The 19,461-nt window shown below is 36.2% G+C and overlaps 1 protein-coding gene across 12 annotated transcripts in view; it reads right to left on the bottom strand.

Moving 5' to 3' along the window:
- Nucleotides 1-2,189: 2,189 nt before the first annotated feature.
- Nucleotides 2,190-19,461, bottom strand: part of TMEM45A (transmembrane protein 45A) — a 91,078-nt gene continuing 73,806 nt past the window's right edge. For 8 of the 12 annotated variants that reach the window (XM_031959576.1, XM_012544486.3, XM_031959575.1 and 5 more), the window contains 2 exons: nucleotides 19,183-19,328; nucleotides 16,331-17,288 (listed from right to left, as the gene is read on the bottom strand). In XM_031959576.1, coding sequence (XP_031815436.1) covers nucleotides 17,195-17,288; nucleotides 19,183-19,328 — 240 coding nt within the window. In that variant the 3' untranslated portion in view covers nucleotides 16,331-17,194. The other 4 variants (XM_031959581.1, XM_031959579.1, XM_031959580.1 and 1 more) reach the window with 4 other exon arrangements.

Raw genomic sequence — 19,461 nt, 5'->3', positions numbered from 1 at the left:
CTCCATAAGAAACAAGTGGAATAAGAAGGGAATGTGGAAAGAGGAGAAAGATGAGGGAGAAATTCAAGCAGCCTGACTGTGCTAACCACAGAGACCACAGCAACAGAGATATGGACTGTCAGAGGCCCAGGTAACATGCTCGGGGAATGTCATCTTATCTAGCTAAGATTGTTCCTGCTTCATCACTTTACCCAGAACTTTTATTTCCAGCATCTAATAAAGGCTTCTCACCACCTTTTGAATCTTTCCTGATAAAGGATGATATTCCATCTATTAATGAAAGCTCTTCATGCTTGAAATTAATCCATATAATTAAACTTACATCTCATAGGCCTCTCTTGACGTTATGTATTTACCATTTCTTGGTGGCTGCATATATAGCTAATCATTTCTCCTTTCTTAGATTAGAAAACAAAAAAGACATATGGAAGTTATAATAATGATTCTGTTGCCATATCTGAATAGTAAAACTGTCTAAAGTAGATATATAGGAAGGTATAGAGAAGTACTACTCCACAAAGGAATATGGTCAAGCTTTTATGGGGGGGGGGGGTAGGGGGGAGGGAAACAACAAAAACAAAAGTTTTTCTTCTTTTGAAAGGAGTAGTGCCCACCATTACCCCAACACCAACTTGACTAGTCATTAAGCTATGCATGACTCTGCTTGATTAGTGTAAAGACATAGAATATGAATTGACAATTCTTGAACCAAACTTTATCCAACATTAAAGAAATATTAAGAGTAGTTCCAAAAAAAAAAAAAAAAAAGCAATGCAGAATGATTCTGTGATTCACAGGCCAAAACTCAGCAGAATACAATCTATAGTAAATCAGTTTCCTAAGGTACCATCCTACTCCCTGAACTTCTATAGTGAATAATACTGGTCCTTGAAGAGGAAGTGTTGAGTGTCTGAAGTAAGATTTGAACTCAGGTCTTCCTGATTCCAGGCCCAGTTCTCTACCATTACCATCTAGCTACTCCAAGGGAAGTTTCTTCATGGAAAGTTCCCTACACCAATGAAATCACAAGCCCAGTCTCTATCCCATGCTGGAGGAAAGAATAATACTATTATATAAATCCCTTCCATTGCAGATTAAGTAGTGGTGGTGAAATATGTTCTTCCATTTCAAAGACAGAGACAGAGAAACAAATAGATTCCAGATGACCAATGATGGAGTCTTCTACCCACTTCCTAACAAAGGGATATAGACTCAAAATGCAAATTGGGTATACACATTTTAACACAAAGCCATTGAGGGAATTTGTTTTGTTTAATGAAGCCTATTTGGGTTATTTCTCCCCCCCCCCCAATTTTCAAAAGTGATATGAAAGAATACTGGTTAAGTTAAAAAAAAGAAAAGGAGACATTATATATGTATAAGTATATGGGATGGGGTTTTTCCCATTTTCTCTCCCTAGCTATTGCTGCTTCTTGCTTAAAGGAAATTTCATGTCATTTTTCCTTTGCTCTCCTTAAAGAGGAATTCAAAAAATACTTAATAAATTCTCCTTGAGTGCCTGGAGCAATTTCATTTTTTTCTTCTCAGCAATTTCTGCTGAGATACTCAGAAACTTTCTTGTTTCTTTTCTTCTCACTAGGAGTGCCCGAACATAATGGAGGCAGAATAGACCCATGGCATGACTTCCTTATTCCTCTGTCCCATCTTTCCCTACAAACTACCCCCAAAACATCTGACACCAACATTTTATTTGTGGGTGTGTCTCCTTCCTCTCATGAACCTTAACCTTGTTCCTCTCCCTTCTGCATAAGTATTCTCCACTCAGCTATAGTATGTATGACTTAATGTTAGAAATTATTAAAGCTAAATTGTTATTGCCAAGCAGATATCTGATTATTCTAATTTCCTTCTGATTAAAAATACGAATATTTGTCTTTGAGCTACAATTTTCCCAATCAGAGGCAGCCAAAGGCAACATAGTTAATAGAGTCAACTTTGGAGTCAGGTTGAGAACTGAATTACTTGAAGTCATGCTTCTGAAACCCACTTTCCCCCCAAGCAGGCCATTTAAACGCCTCAGTGTCCCAAGCAACTTACTAAGACTCTAAATTACAAAGCAAGTGCTAAATTACTTTGGTTAAGATGGTCCTTCCATTGGAAAGCCCTCTCTATGCCAATGAAATCAGAGGTCCAAAAAAAAAAAAAAAACATATGATTCTATATGCTTAATAAATGTTTACTGTTAAAAAAAATGTATACTGTTAAAAATAAATAAAAGGTGTAAGTGTGCAGAATGGGATATGATCTGCTAGCACATTTAACTGCCAAAGCTAAAAGATTCCAAATTCATGAGATTCTTGGAATATATATAAAAGCAGCATGCATCTATAAAGGAAACCTCGCCAACATATGATTCCACCTGCTTCTGGACATTCCATTCATTCATCTGTTTCTTCAGTTATTCATTTGCGAAGAATACATTTCAAAGGTTCTGCACAGCTGATGGAACAGTCAATCAATCCTTTGCCTCAGGGCACAGCTTCAGTCAATCCACTTTTGAAATGGATCCAAGAGATCTCTCCTTTGGGATGGCTCAGTGTCAGCACCTCTGACAATTCTTCCATCTCTCTGAGTCTTCCAGAGTCAAATCCTAGTTTGTTTTGTCTCAACCCTAATTCACCTGAGAGCAGAAAATAACACAAAGAGGTAAATAATCAGAGGTATATTTTATGTTGATTGGGGCACATTAGACATTCCCCACACTTGTAGGATCATCTTGAGTCCTATGGGAGAAAGGGAAAAAAAATTTTTCTCTACTAAACTATTTTGTATGTCAAATCAAGTCCATTTCTGCAGATAATTAAGGGGCTTTTTTTTTTCTTCCCAGAGCATTAAATCTATGGGAAACAGTCATAGAACAACTTTGAATGCTGAGAATCTAGGATGGGAACAGAAGAAATGGAAGGAAGGAAAGGAGAGGAGAGGAGAGAAAAGAGGAAAGGATGGAAAGATTTAGGAGGAGGAAGAGAGATAGGAAATGAAGGAAGGAAGGAAGAAAAGAAAGAAAGAAAGAAAGAAAGAAAGAAAGAAAGAAGAAAGAAAGAAAGAAAGAAAGAAAGAAAGAAAGAAAGAAAGAAAGAAAGAAAGAAAGAAAGAAAGAAAGAAAGAAAGAGAAAGAAAGAGAAAGGGAAGGAGGGAGGGAGGAAGGAAAGAAGAAAGGAAGGAGGGAAGAGGGAAGGGAGAAGAAAGAAAGAAATGAATACAAAGGCATTTCTTAAATTCTTAGCACAAAACACTGTGCCAAGCACTAAGGATACAAATAGAAAAGATATTACCTGTTTTCAAGAAACTGGGACATGTATAGAAAATTTTATTTGGAAAACAGAAAGAGTGCTGTACCAAAGCAAATGGTGATACCTCTTCTGTAATGCCATTTCTACTGGGGGTGGGAATAAAATCACATTTATTTCTGATGCTGTTGGTCTGGAGGGTGACACCCTTAGCAGGACATTAGAGCTTACCTGGCAGTTGGTGGCAGTTAGCTAATGGTTATTGGTGGTAGTGAGGAATGTAGGCCCCTTCCCTAAAGTGATTGAGCCCCTCCAAGATGGCCATGAGACCTAGGCTGAAAGCAGAGCTGATTCTCTTGGGGAAAGGAAAAGAGACAGCTATTCCAGAGCAACTGGGTTCAGGGTCTTTCATCTTCATTGAAGTCTGAAGGGAGCTGGTGCTGCCTTGACTTCCCTGGGCAATGTTACCCCCTCCCTCTCAGCAATCTTGTCATTTACTTGTCTGTCTCCAGGTGACAGTTGGTGGCAGTTGGTAGACATGGTTAGCCCCTTGTCCATAAGGGATATTTCCTCAAATAATGGGTAATTTAATTAGCCTCTCCAGCAATCTTGCCACCCACTTATCTGCTTCCCGGTGACACTTGGTGGCAGTTGGTGGACATGATTAGCCACTTCTCCATAAGGGATATTTCCTCGGATAATGGGTAATCTAATTCGCCTAGCCCAAAATATTATAGAGGAGTTATCAAAAGATTACAAGTAATAATACCTAAAGAACTGAAATATGAGGGGTGCCCATAAATTGGAGAATGGATTAACAAAATATGGTATATAGCTACGTAGGAATACTATTATACTTAATAATGACCAGTATGATGACTTTTCAGCATTCCAAAAGACTAATGATGATACATGTCACCTACTTCCAAATAGAGAGGGGAAAGTCTTGGAATGCAGAACAAGAACAATTATTGTGTACAACACAGCTGATGTGGAAATTTGTTTTGATTTACTGTACATGTGTATGATGGACTTTGGGTTTTTTTGTGTGTGTGTGTGTGTGTATTCTTAGTGGGAAAAGGGAGAATGGAGTGGGAGGGACAGAAAGAAGACCTTGATTGATTTTTTAAAAAAATGTGTATAATATATATGTATATCTATATGTATGTATATGTGTGTGTATTCGCACACACACACACACACACACCCATAAAAGAAAACTTGAAAGCTCCAACACAATAGTCAATGATAATTCCTAAGGACTTGTGATAAAGTGGTACAAGTTTTCACTTGGGTGATACAAGTAGTCCAATTTGATCAAACAATCACAAAGTGGACTCTCAGCTCATTTGGCTTTCTAGAATCTCATCTATTTTTTTCTCTAGCACCATTTTAAAATCTTTTCAAGCAGCATATTGGAAGAATATAATCTTTAGGTTCTAATGGCATGGACCCATTGTTATAAATGGCAAAAAGATTTTGATAAATTCCTTATGAAAGTTTTTTTTTCATTTGTAATAATTGCTTTTTTCTTTTTATTTGTATCTGTAGTACCAAGTGCTACATATATAAGACACTTAATAAACGTTTCTATAATAATTGTTTAACATTTTCTAGTATTCAACCAGTGTTACCCTGCTGGTTTCATCCTTAAATACTTCAAGAGATGATTTGACTCAATGTATTGTCTTTCTAGTTGAGAATAAGAAGAAAGAGTCGGAGAGTCTGAATTTGAAGGATTGTTGTGAGGATCAAATTAGATAATATATTAAAGCACTTAACACTGTACCTAGCATAAGTAGGGCCGCTAAGAAATGTTTGTTCCTTTGTCTTTCCTTGTTATGTAGGAAGGAATAATCAGACAGCTCAAGTGCCGCATTAGTATTCATGCAAGACCCTGAGAAGATTTGCAGGTCCCCTGGGGAGAGGGGAGGGGGTGGGGTACAGAAGTACCTTACAGAATGGAAAGGTGTAGGTTAATTATGGTTTACAGCTATTGTAATTAGGGGAATACACAAAGCATGTGCATGTAAGTAATGAACATAAGTAAAATGTTAAGTTCCACAAGAGTGGGAACTGTTTCTTTTTCTGGTCTTTGTATCACTCACTTAGCACAGTGGTTTCAACACAGAAGTTCATAGATTTGGAGACAGAAGGCTACCACACAGTCATCCTGCCCAACACCCTCATTTTACAGTTGAAAAAACTGAAGCCAACTAATGTGACTTTCCCAAGGTCACAATAAATTGTAACTGGAAGACCCAGAATTTGAACTCAAGTCCTTTAAATCCAGATGTAGCATTTTTCCTACTTCACCTCTGTTTTTGAATAAATGCTGTTGTCTATTGATGAAATCAATAGGTGAAAGGGGAGAGAGGGAGAGAGGAGAAGGAAGTGGAGTAAAAAGAGGAAGTGTAAAAGGAAGAGGAGGAAGAAGAGGAGAAGGAAGAGGAAGAAGAGGAATAATAAGAGAAAAAGAAGGAGGAGGAAGAGAAGAAGGAGGAAGAGAAGGGGAAGAAGAGGAAGAGGAGAAGGAAGAAGAAAAGGAGGAGGAGGACGAGAAAGAAAAGGAGTAGGAGGAGAAAGGAGAAGGAAGAGGAGGAAAAAGAAAAGGAAGAGAAGGAGGGAGAGGAGAAAGAAGAGGAGGAAGAGGAAGAGGAGGAAAAAGAGGAAGAAGAGGAGAAGAAAGAAGAAGAGAAAGAGGAAGAGGAGAAGAAGAATGAGAACAAGTACAAGAACAAAAGCAAGAACAAGAAGAAAGGAAAAGAAGAAGAAAGGAAGGAAGGAAGGAAGGAAGGAAGGAAGGAAAAAAGGAAGGAAGGAAGGAAGGAAGGAAAAAAGGAAAGGAAAGGGAAAGGGAAAGAGAAAGGAAGGAAGGAAGGAGGAAAAGAAGAATAGTGAATGGCAGATGACAACAATACAAAGGTCTGTAATGTTATCCTCCTACTCAATAAACTCCTATGGCTTTCTATCACAGAGAATCAAAAAAAAAAAAAAAAAAAAAAAAGCCTCTGTTTAGCATCCAAAGCACTTCAAAATGTGGTTGCATCCCTGTCTTTCCAGTCTTCTTACATTTTCTACTCTACATTCTACCAAGTACTCTGATATCCAATGACCCTGGCTGTTCCTCAGATAAACACTCCATCTCCTTTTCTTTCTTTTTTTCTTTTTTTTTTATTCTTTACTTTCTTTTATTATTATTATAATAGCTTTTTATTTACAGGATATATGCATGGGTAATTTTTCAGCATTGACAATTGCAAAACCTTTTGTTCCAATTTTTCCCCTCCTTCCCCCCACCCCCTCCTCCAGATGGCAAGTTGACCAATACATGTAAAATATGTTAAAGTATAAATTAAATACAATATATGTATACATGTCCATATAGTTATTTTGCTATACAAAAAGAATCAGACTTTGAAATAGTGTACAATTAACCTGTGAAGGAAATCAAAAATGCAGGCGGACAAAAATAGAGGGATTGGGAATTCTATGTAGTGTTTTATAGTCATTTCCCAAAGTTCTTTCACTGGGTGTAGCTAGTTCAATTCATTACTGCTCTATTGGAACTGATTTGGTTCATCTCATTGTTGAAGAGGGCCACGTCCATCAGAATTGATCATTATATAGTCTTGTTGCCATGTATAATGATCTCCTAGTTTGCTCATTTCACTTAGCATCAGTTCATGTAAATCTTTCCAGGCCTTTCTGAAATCAAGCTGCTGGTCATTTCTTACAGAACAATAATATTCCGTAACATTCATATACCACAATTTATTCAGCCATCCTCCAATTGATGGACATCGGGGCTGCCACAAACATTTTTTGCACATGTGGGTCTTTTTCCCTCCTTTACGATCTCTTTGGGATATAAACCCAGTAGAAACACTGTTGAATATGCACAGTTTGATAACTTTTTGAGCATAGTTCCAAATTGTTCTCCAGAATAGTTGGATGTATTCACAATTCCACCAACAATGTATCCTGACTCACTTCCACTGGAATATTCTCCCTATACCTGAAATGTTCTCCCTCTTCATTCTGCCTACTGGTCTCCATGGCTTCTTTCAAACCTTGTCAAAAAACCTACCTTTTACAAAGTCTTTCCTGATCCCTCTTAATACTAGTATGTTCTCTTTGTTGATTGTTTCCAATTTATTCTGTGGATAGCTTGTTTGCACATAGTAATTGTTTGCATTGCCATTGTTGTCTCTTGCCATTAACTTGTGATATTCTCATGGGCAGGAACTATATTTTAATTTTCTTTGTATCTTCAGTACTAAGCACAGTATCTGACATATAGTATATATATTCTTCTGTTTGAGAGACAGAAACAGAAATACAGATAGATTTCAGAATCATTGTATCCTCAGTACTTAGAACAGTATCTGACTCATATAAGGCCCTTAATTAATGTTTATTGGCTAACTAGTATCTTTGACATATTTCACCAATGCCTATCAGACTCAAAGAGATGTAAGAAATTATGGAAAATAACTCAGTTCTACAAATAGTTAAATAACAAATGCTTACAGTGTATAAGGCACCTTGCTTGTTCTTGAAAAGACAAATATCTTCCCTATCAACAAAAAAAAGAAAAGAAAAGAAAAGAAAAAAATTGGGGCACAGCATGATCTGACTTTAAAAAGCAAAACTTTGAAGGAAAAGATAAAAATAGAAATTATGTTATATGAATGAGGTATAGAGGAACTGACACAGAGGCATTAGAGAGGGGAAAGGATTGATGGTTATGAATACTTAAATCAGGGATGGATAGATAGATAGATAGATACCATGAAGAGTATAGTACCTTCTAAAATCTATTTTTAAAAAATAAGGGATATAGAAGGATGTGTAGATTTATGGCAGTGGAATAAGGTGTATGGATTAATGGGAAAGAGATAAAGAGAAAAGGAAAAGTTGAGGGAGAGAAAATGAGAGGAATCCATGGGTGAACAGCAACATAAATTAAGGAGTAGAACTAAAGTAGAAGAGTTAGCAGGGATAGGAAATGAGGGATCTACTCAAATACAATAAGGATCTGAGTAGAATTTATTAGGAAAAAATTATGTCTAGTAATCAATGATCTCAGACTAAGTAAAACAAAGATTCAATCAAGAGAGAAATTTACATATGCCAGCCATATTAATATTATTTTAGATGCTTATCAACATATATGGAAATGTGTATGTGTGCACATGCATGTGCACATGTAGGTGTATGTGTCGATATATTTATGTCCGTGTGCATTTACAGAATAACCTCCAAAGATGCAAAGAAAATATGGAAAAGTCATGACTATAATGTCTATTATTATATATGCTTTCTTTAAATGGAAATTTGTTGTTACATATTTTGAATATTTTTGTTGTTTTCCTTTTCTGTCTATTATAATTTCTTATTTTGCATTTAGTCTTAAATTTTAAAAAGAAATTACAGAAAGCAACTCAATTCTATGATTAAATAAAAAAGCTTATAGTGAAAAGACAAATATCTCCCCATTACAAAAAATAATTTTTTAAAAAAATCCCTGCCTACATCCTAATGGGATAAAAATGTCTCTTCAGCAAGTTCCTCTCAAGCCACAAGGGGGAGATAACTACCCATGCAATGCGAGCAATCCAGTTTCCCCATGTAACCAATATTTATACCTTTCCATGTTTTGCTGCCCTAAGGGAGCATAATGTAAGAACAGATCATAATATGAATATCAGCAGGCACCTCCAACTATTTACTCTAGACCACCACCACCAAAGAAGCTCCCCTACATAGCACACGCCTTCCATTATTATGCTCACAGTAACAATAAGATTAGGTGATGATAAACTGTGATTGATTTGGCTCTTTTCAACAATGAGGTGATTCAAAACAATTTCAATGGACTTGTGATGGAAAGTGCCATCCACATCCAGAGTATGGAGACTGAATGTGGATCAAAGAATAGCATTTTCACTTTTGTTGTTGTTTACTTGGTTTTTTGTGTGTGTGTGTTTTGTACCTTTTTGATCTTTTTTTTTTTTGTATCGCATGACAAATATGGAAATATGTTCAGAAGAATTTTACATATTTAACTTAGATTGGATTGCTTGCTGTCTTGAGTAGGGGGGAGGGGAAGAGAGAGGGAGAAAAATTTGGAATACAAGATTTTGCAAAAGTGAATATTGAAAACTATCTTTTCATATATTTGGGAAAATAAAATAACTATTAAAATGGGGAGGGGGGGAGAGAAGAAAAGAGAAGCATTGAAGAGAAGAAGTGAGGCCATAGTGACAGAAGCTGCAAAGAGGAGGATGAGGAGCCTGAAAAATGGACTTGGCAAAAAAGAAGGCATTCATGATTCTTATAGTGTTTCAATAGATTAGAAGGGACAAAAATTAAATTGGAAGGTTTTGAGGAATGAAGGCGTAATAAGAAAAGTTTAAAGATATTTACTGTGAACTACTTTTTTGATGATAAAAATATTTGGGTATCTACCTGCCAAGGCAAACCCAGGAACTATATAAACACAATTACGAAACACTTCACACAAAGAAAATCTGTTCTAAACAACTGGAAAAATATCAATTACTCATGGATAGGCTGAACTAACATAATAAAAATGAAAATTCTACCTAAATTAGTCTACTTGTTCAGTGCCATACCAATCAAATTGTGAAAAAATATTTTATAGACTTAGAAAAAAAAACAGCAAAATTCATCTGGAAGAACAAAAATCAAGAATATCAAGGAAATTAATGGGGGAAAAATATAAAGGATGGTAACCTAGCAATACCAGACCTAAAACTTTATTATAAAGTAGCAATCATCAAAACTATATGGTACTGGATAAGAAATAGAGTGATAGAACAGTGGAATAGATTAGATACACATGACAACAAGAAGACTGTATGATGATCAAGTGTGACAGACTTGTTTCTTCTCAGTGGTTCAGTGATCCAAGGCAATCCCAATAAAATTTAAAACCACCCCTCACCCCCCCAAAAAGAGAGAAAAATTGATTTAATGAAGAACGATTAAAGAAAAGCTTTTTTAGAAAACTGGGGGAAACTGAGGATGTCTGTGAGGAAGTGGGAAAAGCCATGAGAGACAAGGTTACTAGAGTGGGAATCAGAAAGACCTAAGATTCCATTCCTACTTCAGACACAAAGTAATTGTGTGACTTTGGGCAAGTTATTAACCTCCCTGGGCCTCAGTTTCCTCATCTGGGAAATAAGAAGTTGGATTTGATGACCTCTGAAGTCTTCAGCTCTAATTCTCTGAATCTATGCAGTGGGAAGGAACATAATTTAAGATACCAGCAGGAGCACTCCCTTGGACAAGGATACATTACTTAATGCAAGAGGAAAGTAAAGAATGGTTAAAGACACTGGGATCATCTTGGGCATGGCAGAAAGGCAGTCAAAGGAGCTCCAGATAGGGTAGCTTCAATTTCATTTTGTCCGTATTCTTATTTTTTTTTAATTTCTTTTCTCTTTATATCACATTCATTTCTGAATTTATCCCTATTCTTCAAAGCCCAGAGCATTTTGATCTTTTCAGTGAAGTAGGGCCTCTTTTCCTAGCTGCTGATTGATTTCTTTGTAAATTAAAAGCTTTAGGCTTTTAGTTATGAATAAAACATGTATTTAGCCAGTCTGAGCAGAATAACAGCGTCCCACTTATTGAAAGCTCTCTTTCTCGGAGAATAACAATAATAAAGCATTTACATAGCACTTTAAAATTACAAAATACTTCACTATATTTGATAGATATTATTCATATAGAACTTTGCTTTTACAAAACTTTATCTTTTTCTTTGCACATTTTACTCAACACTCTTTTGGATTTCTTCTTTCTCCCTCTGACCCCTCACTTTTCTACTGTGAACAAACATATATTTTGTTTGTTTCCACTAAAACAGCCAACAGTCCATCAAAAGCTTCTACTCCAAAACAGCATTGTTGACCCATGACTTCCCACAACTCCATGTAAATCAATGACTAAAGCTAATGTTTGGAAACATCTAGTCCTAATCGACCCCATTCTACAAATGTCTTGTAATAAGTAAAAATGATGCTATAGGGATATTGATGAATATGCAGCGTCTCCCTTTCCTTGCCAAACATGCACACACACTGTAAGACGAGGACATTACAGGGAAAAACACTCACTCAAAAGCATAGCTCACTCACCCCCACCAAGGCTATGTTTTTTCCTGGTCAGTGAAAAGACACATTAATTCAGATTAAAGGAAGTTTAATGAAACAGAATTGCAAAATAAGAAACAAAAAAGTATCCTCTCTCTTTCCCATAAACATAGTTGTATATTCTGCCACAGGTAACCACACCATCCGTGAAAAAATTATAAACAAGGTATATGAGCAGAGGAATACATGTGAAGGGATATAAATAGCGTATATGTGTATCCAGGAAATGCATATCACCGAACTGACTCATGTTTCCAAAGCTCCAAAGCCATCGGTGTCTTCTGGTGACATTGTGTGGCTCTTTCCTTATAGGCATTTCCAATATGCACTGCTTCTGCCACTGCATTATGCTATCATCTTCCTATCTTCAACTGGAAATGAGCTTCTTCAAAAGGAATCTCTTCTTTCTTCAGCTGCTGTTGCTAGAATTCTCCAAACCTTTATCTGAGTTATGGTCTGAACTTTGAACTGCCATCATACCAGAGTCAATAGCTTGAGGTCTTCAAGTGACTTAGTAAAAATAAAAGGAACTGTGTGAAGCTAGGGATGGGAAATACTTTTCATGTTCTATAATGGCCCAAGTTACAAAGGAAATCAATTTTACAACAAGGCTTTGGAAAAGGATTAAACAGAAGTGGTTACATTTAACTTCCAAACAAAATCACAATACATCTTAAAGAAATTAGAACAGGTCCCCTGACCTCTCCCATTCTTACTCCCACAATGAAAAAGAGGAAAATGATTAAGAGGAAGAATATCCCTCTAATAAAATCTCCACTTTATCCTGTATTTATTATGTTTATAGTTATATGTATATAGTTGTTTGCAACCATTGTGCCCCAACCCCACTAGACTTTGAGTCTCCTGAGAGCAAGGATGGGGGTTGAGATTTCATTTTGTTCTAGACTTTCTTTGGATCCCCAGAGCTTAGCATATTGCCTGGCTCATAGCAGATAGATGCTTATTGACATGACTATCGAATTGAGGGGAGGGGAGAGGGAATGAGAGAAGAATTTTTTTCCTCCTTTTCCCAGTAAGGTCAGTCAATCTTCGAATAAGCATTTATTAAACTCTTATTTTGTTTCCCCAAAGAGCCAATCATTGAGGATACAAAGACAAGTAAAGATGTCTTCACTGAACTTCACAATCTATATCATCTCCTTGACTTTTTCATCATAATTCAACGGAAGAGGCTCTAGGCTCTTAAGACATTTAAGTTGAAGGTACCAACTTTTATGGATAAAGGAACATTCTTCGTCTAGGAGTTTCCTAAGAAAATGAAATCACAAGTTTAATCCCTTTTTCTATCATCTACCTTACAAGGTTTTATAAAAGAAAAGCACTTCATAAAACTTAAAGAACCAATAAATAAGAGTTACCATTATCACTGATAAATTCTCAAGCACTAGCATTCAAAATAATAACTTTCTGACACAATTTTATTGTTTTTCTATTTTGTTCAATTACTAGTATTGTAACATAATTTCCTGTTGTTTTTCATTCAAAATTATAATATTTTAGCAACAATATGTTATCCATATTACTGTCATTTATGGCATTTTTAGACAAAAGCCATTGAATTCCAAACAACAGATGTCCAGATGAGCTTTCCAAATAAAACCTGCTCCAATTCCAATAGACTTGTGATGGAAAGTGCCATCTGCATCCAGAGAGAGAATGGAGACTGAATGTAGATCAAAGCATAGTATTTTCACCTTTGCTACTGTTTTTCTTTCTTGAGGTTTTTTCTTTTGATCTGATTTTTCTTGCAGAGCATGATGAATATGGAAATATGTTTAAAAGAATTGCACATGTTTAACCTATTTTTAAAAATAGAGCCTACTCTAAAGTTGAGGACAATCTGTATCTCATTCATTTCACATAACTGAGTGAGTAATGGCAAGCTCAATAAATCCATCACCAAACATTTGGGGCACACAGAACTTCAGATATTTTCCTCACTGCATGATGCTGAAAGAATACCAGATTTGAAATCAAATGATCTTGGTCCATAACCCAGATCTACCATTTACTACTTATGTGAATTTAAGTATGACACAGATTCTCTGAACCTCAGTTTCCTTATCTGTAAAATAGGGATAGTACCAGCCTATTTTTCACCCGTTGTTGCTGTGAGATTAAAATTAGAGCACCATATAAATGTAAGCGATTACGGTCCCTGCCTTCAAAAAGCTAAAATATAAATAGATGGCAAAACAATGTCTTCACCAATAAATGAAGGAGACTGGACCTCCAACTCTTAGAAATCCTTTCAGATCTTACCTGAATCTTATCATCTTATAATGATCAAAGGACCATCATAAATGACCCCTTAATAATGCATGTTTAACCTATACTGTATAGCTTGCTGTCTCTGGAGGTGGAGAGGAAGAGAAAAAAGTTTGGAACACAAGATTTTGCAAAGGTTAATGTTGAAGACTCTTTGCATATATTTGGAAAAATAAAATATTATTTTAAAAATTTTAAAAAAAATTTCTTCCCCTCTTGATTTCAAAAAACTTATATATATACATATATATAATACAAATATATTACTAAAGAAAAATATAACCTATATTGTTTTAGCTCAAGTCCGTAGTGTTTTTTCATCATTATTTCATTAAATATTCTCTTTAAAAAGCTAGCCAACTATCACAAAACTACTGCAGCAGAGTTTGAACTTCTTATTTGATTCAGAACTTAGAGTCCACAGCACAAGGATCCCTCCCTAGTCCTGGGCTTCAGAAGTACATCTCAGCTCCCTCCATCAGGAAATGTTCAGGAAGTCTCACAGCACTGAATATTCTTGAATATTCTTCAAGGCCCATTCTTGAATTTACAAAAACTGCTTGTCCATCCTTAATTATCTTATTCTACAATCCCTTGATGCCACATGGAAAGAACACTGGCCTTGGAATCAGAAAACCTGCCACTTACTAGACATAGTACAAGTCACTTAATCAGCGCCTCAGTTTCTTCTCTATAAAAATAGAAATTTTAATATTTTCAGGATTACTTCAGAAGACTGTTGAGGGGCAAATGGATAAAGATGAGAAACTATGAGTGAGTCATCATGATGCTTCTAATTCTTGGGATCAAAAAAATTATAGTGGCACTTCTAACAGCTTCAGTTGAGACCTCATTTACTTACAGAACCTAAATATGCCAAAATCATGGAAATTGACTGATCCCAAAAAACCCAGTAACACACCAAGAGTAGCACCACTATGATTAGATTCTCTAAGTGTCCTAATGAACGCCAGCATGATTTTTTTTGTAATTTGTGCACTCACAATGGTTCCTTAGACCAATTCTTTTGGTACAACTCTCAGATGATTGCACAGATATAGATTTATGCCTATTATTTTCAAATCCTGAATAATAAAATGTCTTGTGAGCTTGACAGTAAGTCTGATCTTCTGCCTGAATCATCTCATCTCCATTTTCCAACATCAAGTTGGTATAGTTGTGACTTCTGGGCCTGTTGGGAGTTCTGAAACTCAAAAACCAATACTACGAAATGCCTTCCTTTCCTTGGGACTGTTTATAAACCTCCTTTCTTTTCTCCACAATCTGCTGGAATGATCCCTAAATCCCTCATCCCCAGCCTTGTTCACTATAGAGTTCTTCAAGTAAAGCTAAAAACCCCCATAACCTGTGCACCCCATCCTAACCCTGATTACCTACCCTCTCTAGTCTCCTTTTACCTTGCATGCTTCTCCATCTCTCAACACTCTCTGAGATCCAGCGGCTCAGCTGCCCCCAGGCCTGGAATGCTCTCCTTCCTCAACACTGCCTCCTGGCTTCCTTGAGTTTCTTCAGGTCCCAGATGAAATCCCACCTTCTATTGGTATTCTTTCTGAATTCCTCCTAATTCAAGGGCTTTCCTACCTGCTCATTCTTTCCTATTTATTTTGTATATACCTTATTTTGTACATAGTTGTTTGCATGCTGTCTTCCCTATACAATTGTGAGCTCCTTGAGAACAAGGACTGTCTTTTACCTTCTTTGTATCCCCAGCACTTAACACAGTGCCTAGGATATAGTAAACACTTAATAAATGTTGACTGATTGACTCAAGTATGAGAACACTACAGAACAATCAGGAATAATTCCAGAGAACACCACATGCTTCAATCAGTTCTGAACCCGGAAGGAAGCTTAGAGAGCATTAATCCAAAGGTATCAAACAATGAAGAGCATAACTTGAATTAGATTAAAATCTAACTGGAAGTATTTCACAAAAATAAATAAAAATGTAATAGAATATAATGCTAATATGTGGTGTTCTAAATCAACATGTAGTCTACAGAAATCCTTATGTATGGTTTAGTGGCCCTCATTTCTATAGGAGTTTGACACCCTTGGTCTGTTCACCCTCCATTGTCTGGAACAGAGACTTAGGGCTCAGAAAGGAATCACCCAACTATGGCACCACAGCTGGGATCAGAATCCAGGACCCTGAAGTCATTGCTCATTCTGATCATCAACCTGCCTTTCAGGTTGGTTCAAGGTTCGGGCTCACATCTTCAAGGTGCTCCATGGGATTTTTCCTCTTGTCCATAATGGATTTCTGAGCCTATGGTCAATCTAACCAGAAAGAAAACCTGAATCAGAGAACATCTCCATGGCAAGGTGATGCTTTGGGGGGTGGCGTGAGGTGTGAAGGTTCCATTTTTTGAATATCATGGCAATGTGAAAATTAAGTAAAAGTAAAATCTCTCCTTCTTAAACATGCTTACCTAACCCTTCACAAGTTTATACAGTCCAGCTCTAGTACTAGATTGACTAAGGAAGGTTTATCCACCCTCAGATTGCTTTCAGACCACTCTTCTGATGCAACTGGCTTAAAGATAAAGACGACTAAAAAAAGAGATAAAAATAGAGACCATGTAGGCTAAATATTTTTAATCACATATATAAATTTAAACTTATCAGCCTGTACAGTTGTTATTTGGAAATGTCATATTATCTCTGTTGAGTCCAGTCTACCACCAACAGATGTCCAGATCAAGTAGTACTGCGGATAAGAAATTGGGAGGATCACTAGCAAGAAAGATGCAAAGCCTCTGCTCTGAAACACATTTACCCATTAGCATGAAGGCATGTTAATTGTGAGTTTAAGACAGCATATTGTGCCTGGACCACCTGTGATTTCATTGGTATAGGACACTATCAGGTAAGGAAGCTCCCTCTACCAAGCACTATCTATCACAGCCTTAGAGAATTTCCTATGGCACCCAGGTACTTTGTTCAAGGTCACAAGGCCAGTACACAATCCACTATTCCATGCTTCCTCTAAATCCTATGTTTAATAAGTTACAAATATTTAAAAGTTATAACTCAGATAATCTAAGCCCATGTCAAGGAAAAATAACTTGCATCTTTTTTTCACATACAACATCAAACATTAGGAGGATCTACTAAATTGTCAGGGAAATCCACTCAATCCTCTAATTCCATGATTAAAGTGCAAAGTGAACCATTCTCCAAATGTACACCTGGGCCTAAAAATACCACATGTAAATTCTTTAGCAAGGTGAGAGAATACAGCATGATGGATGAAGATGATGAGGAGACCCTTACAGGATCAGTTGTATAAAAGGACAAGATAAACTATCTTGGAGGTTGCCCTTTACAAGGCTAGTCACATAAAGAAGAACAAGAAAAACAGCACGAACATAGATGAACTATGTCTATGGATATCAACCTAAGGGTAAGAAGTCTAACTGTAAAAAGAAGGGATACCTAACAAAATTATATTTCTTCTTCTGATTCTTGGTCTCGTTCAACATTTTTCAGCAATCTCATGTCAGAAGGAAAGGTCTTCTTAATTTTTGATCTAATTAACCTGAGAAGAAAAAATAGTTCATTATTAGACACAGCTAAAAAGTTTGAATTAGGGGAATTACAAATCATATCAAGGGAAATGAGAATTAAATGCACAGTAAAATCTCAACTTTGCAAACTGAAAGGGTAATCTAAAATAGCATATAGTTGAAAAATCATTTTTATTTTTCCACCTCCTCCTTTGTGATAGCTTTTCCCTCCCTGGCCTTTCTAATCATGTTTCATTACTTATCTTTCTAATTCTGGGTCTTCCTGGTTTACTCCTTCTCCTCTTCCGCCCTTTCATTAAAATGGTCTGTAATTGATCCTCTTGACTCTCTATGCTGTCTCCTCAAGTGATTCCATTTTTTCCCATGACTTCAATTATTATTTCTATATAAATGCCTAACCTGGACTCTCTAGGTAGGAACTATTCTTGGAATCACTTCAAGCCCTTTTCCTTTCCTGATCTCCTGAATAACTGCAGATACATAAATAACATACAGATACATAAAGATGATAGAGCTAGAAAAGACTTTGGGCATCATTATGCCCAGCCTCCTCCTATTACAATATCAAGAAAATGAAGCTCAGAGACATTAGATGATGATCCAAATATAATATGGTGCTCCTAAAATCTTTTACAGTAATTGTTGAAGATGGGAGGTATCATCAATGGGAGATCTGAGCCATAAACTCAATTGTTCTGACATTTAGTAAAGTTTTCTTTGCACCTTACCATATTTTCTGTTCTTGTACACTTTGTAGTGTACTAGTAGTGTACTTGTACTTGTAGTGTACACTCTTGTAGCTTTGTTAAAATTCTTATAATTGGCTTTTATTTATAGTTATAGTAGCAAATATTTCTTTCCAATTTAATAGCACAAAATACATATTAGCTTTTATGAGATAAGGCCAACAATAGTCAATTTTTGTGTAATTTTTTACTTGTGTAATTTTTCAATTCAATTCAATAAACAAGTGATCGAGTATCTACTATGTGCCAGGCAGGGCAGCTAAATGATGCAATGGAGAGAGCACTTAGCCTGGAATTCTGAGTTCAAATCCCACACTTACTAGCTGTATGATCCTAGGCAAGTCACTTAACTCTATTTGCCTCAGTTTTCTCATCTGTAAAATGAGCTGGAAAAAGAAGTGGCAAATCACTCCAGTACTTTTGCCAAGAAAACCCCAAATGGGGTTATAATGAGAAGGATATGACTGTAACTACTGAACAAAAACAAAAGTGCGCTAAGCACTTTACTAATAAAGTACTTTACTAAGTATAAATTAATCTCACCTAATATAAAGTTCTCTAATTCTTCAAGACCTTATGACCATAAGCAAATTATTTAATCTCTCTGAGGTTCAATTTTCCCATTATAAAATGAGAATAGTAAAATTTGTATTAATTCATAGAAATGTGTAGAGATTAACTGAAATCATGTGCCAGGGAATTTTGTGCAAACATTGACTTTTGCCTTTTTTTGTATCTCCAGTGCCTGACACACAGTCAGTACTTGATAAAAGCTTATTGATTGATTGATTGTTAACTGATAGCTCACCCAAGTAATAACATTTAAAGGAAAAAGGAGTAGGAATGACCTCTTCTCCTTATGATTTTATGTACCTGATAAATATTTCTGGGTTCCATATAATTGTGGTCTTTCTTAGCTCCCTATTGCCTACCAAAAAGTCTAAACTCCTTAGCACGGTATCCAGAGGCTTGCTTCCATGAGTCCTCTCTACCTTTTCTAACCAGCAATGTTATTGTCTGCAAAAAATATTGGGTCAGCTTTCCTCTTCCTTGACTTTTATTTTAAATGCCAAAAGCCCTCTGTTCAGAACCACTAAGCTTCTATATACCTCAGAATCTATAGAACTGATCCCTAATGATCAATTAGGGATTCACTTACCAGGTGATAAAAGCATAATTCATACTCAGGATGAAAAAGGTGAACGCGTAATGCCAGCAAAAGCACATGGTCAGAAACAGCATATTGCCATGATCCGCTTCATTCCATTCAGGGCCTCCATTAGGAGGATACAATACAAAAGCAATCTGTAGTGAAAAACAGTAATCATCACAGAAGCCATGAGATACACAATAAAGATGGTGGAGTTTTAAGTATAGTTTCAGGCTTAATGTCAAGTCATCCATTCCAGAACCTTGATAACTACAATTTTACAAAAAT

This window comes from Sarcophilus harrisii, chromosome 3 (genome assembly GCF_902635505.1).
Source record: "Sarcophilus harrisii chromosome 3, mSarHar1.11, whole genome shotgun sequence".
NCBI classification, from domain to species: domain Eukaryota; kingdom Metazoa; phylum Chordata; class Mammalia; order Dasyuromorphia; family Dasyuridae; genus Sarcophilus; species Sarcophilus harrisii.
Note: the sequence above shows the minus strand (reverse complement) of the source record. Positions and strands in the feature narration are given on the sequence as shown.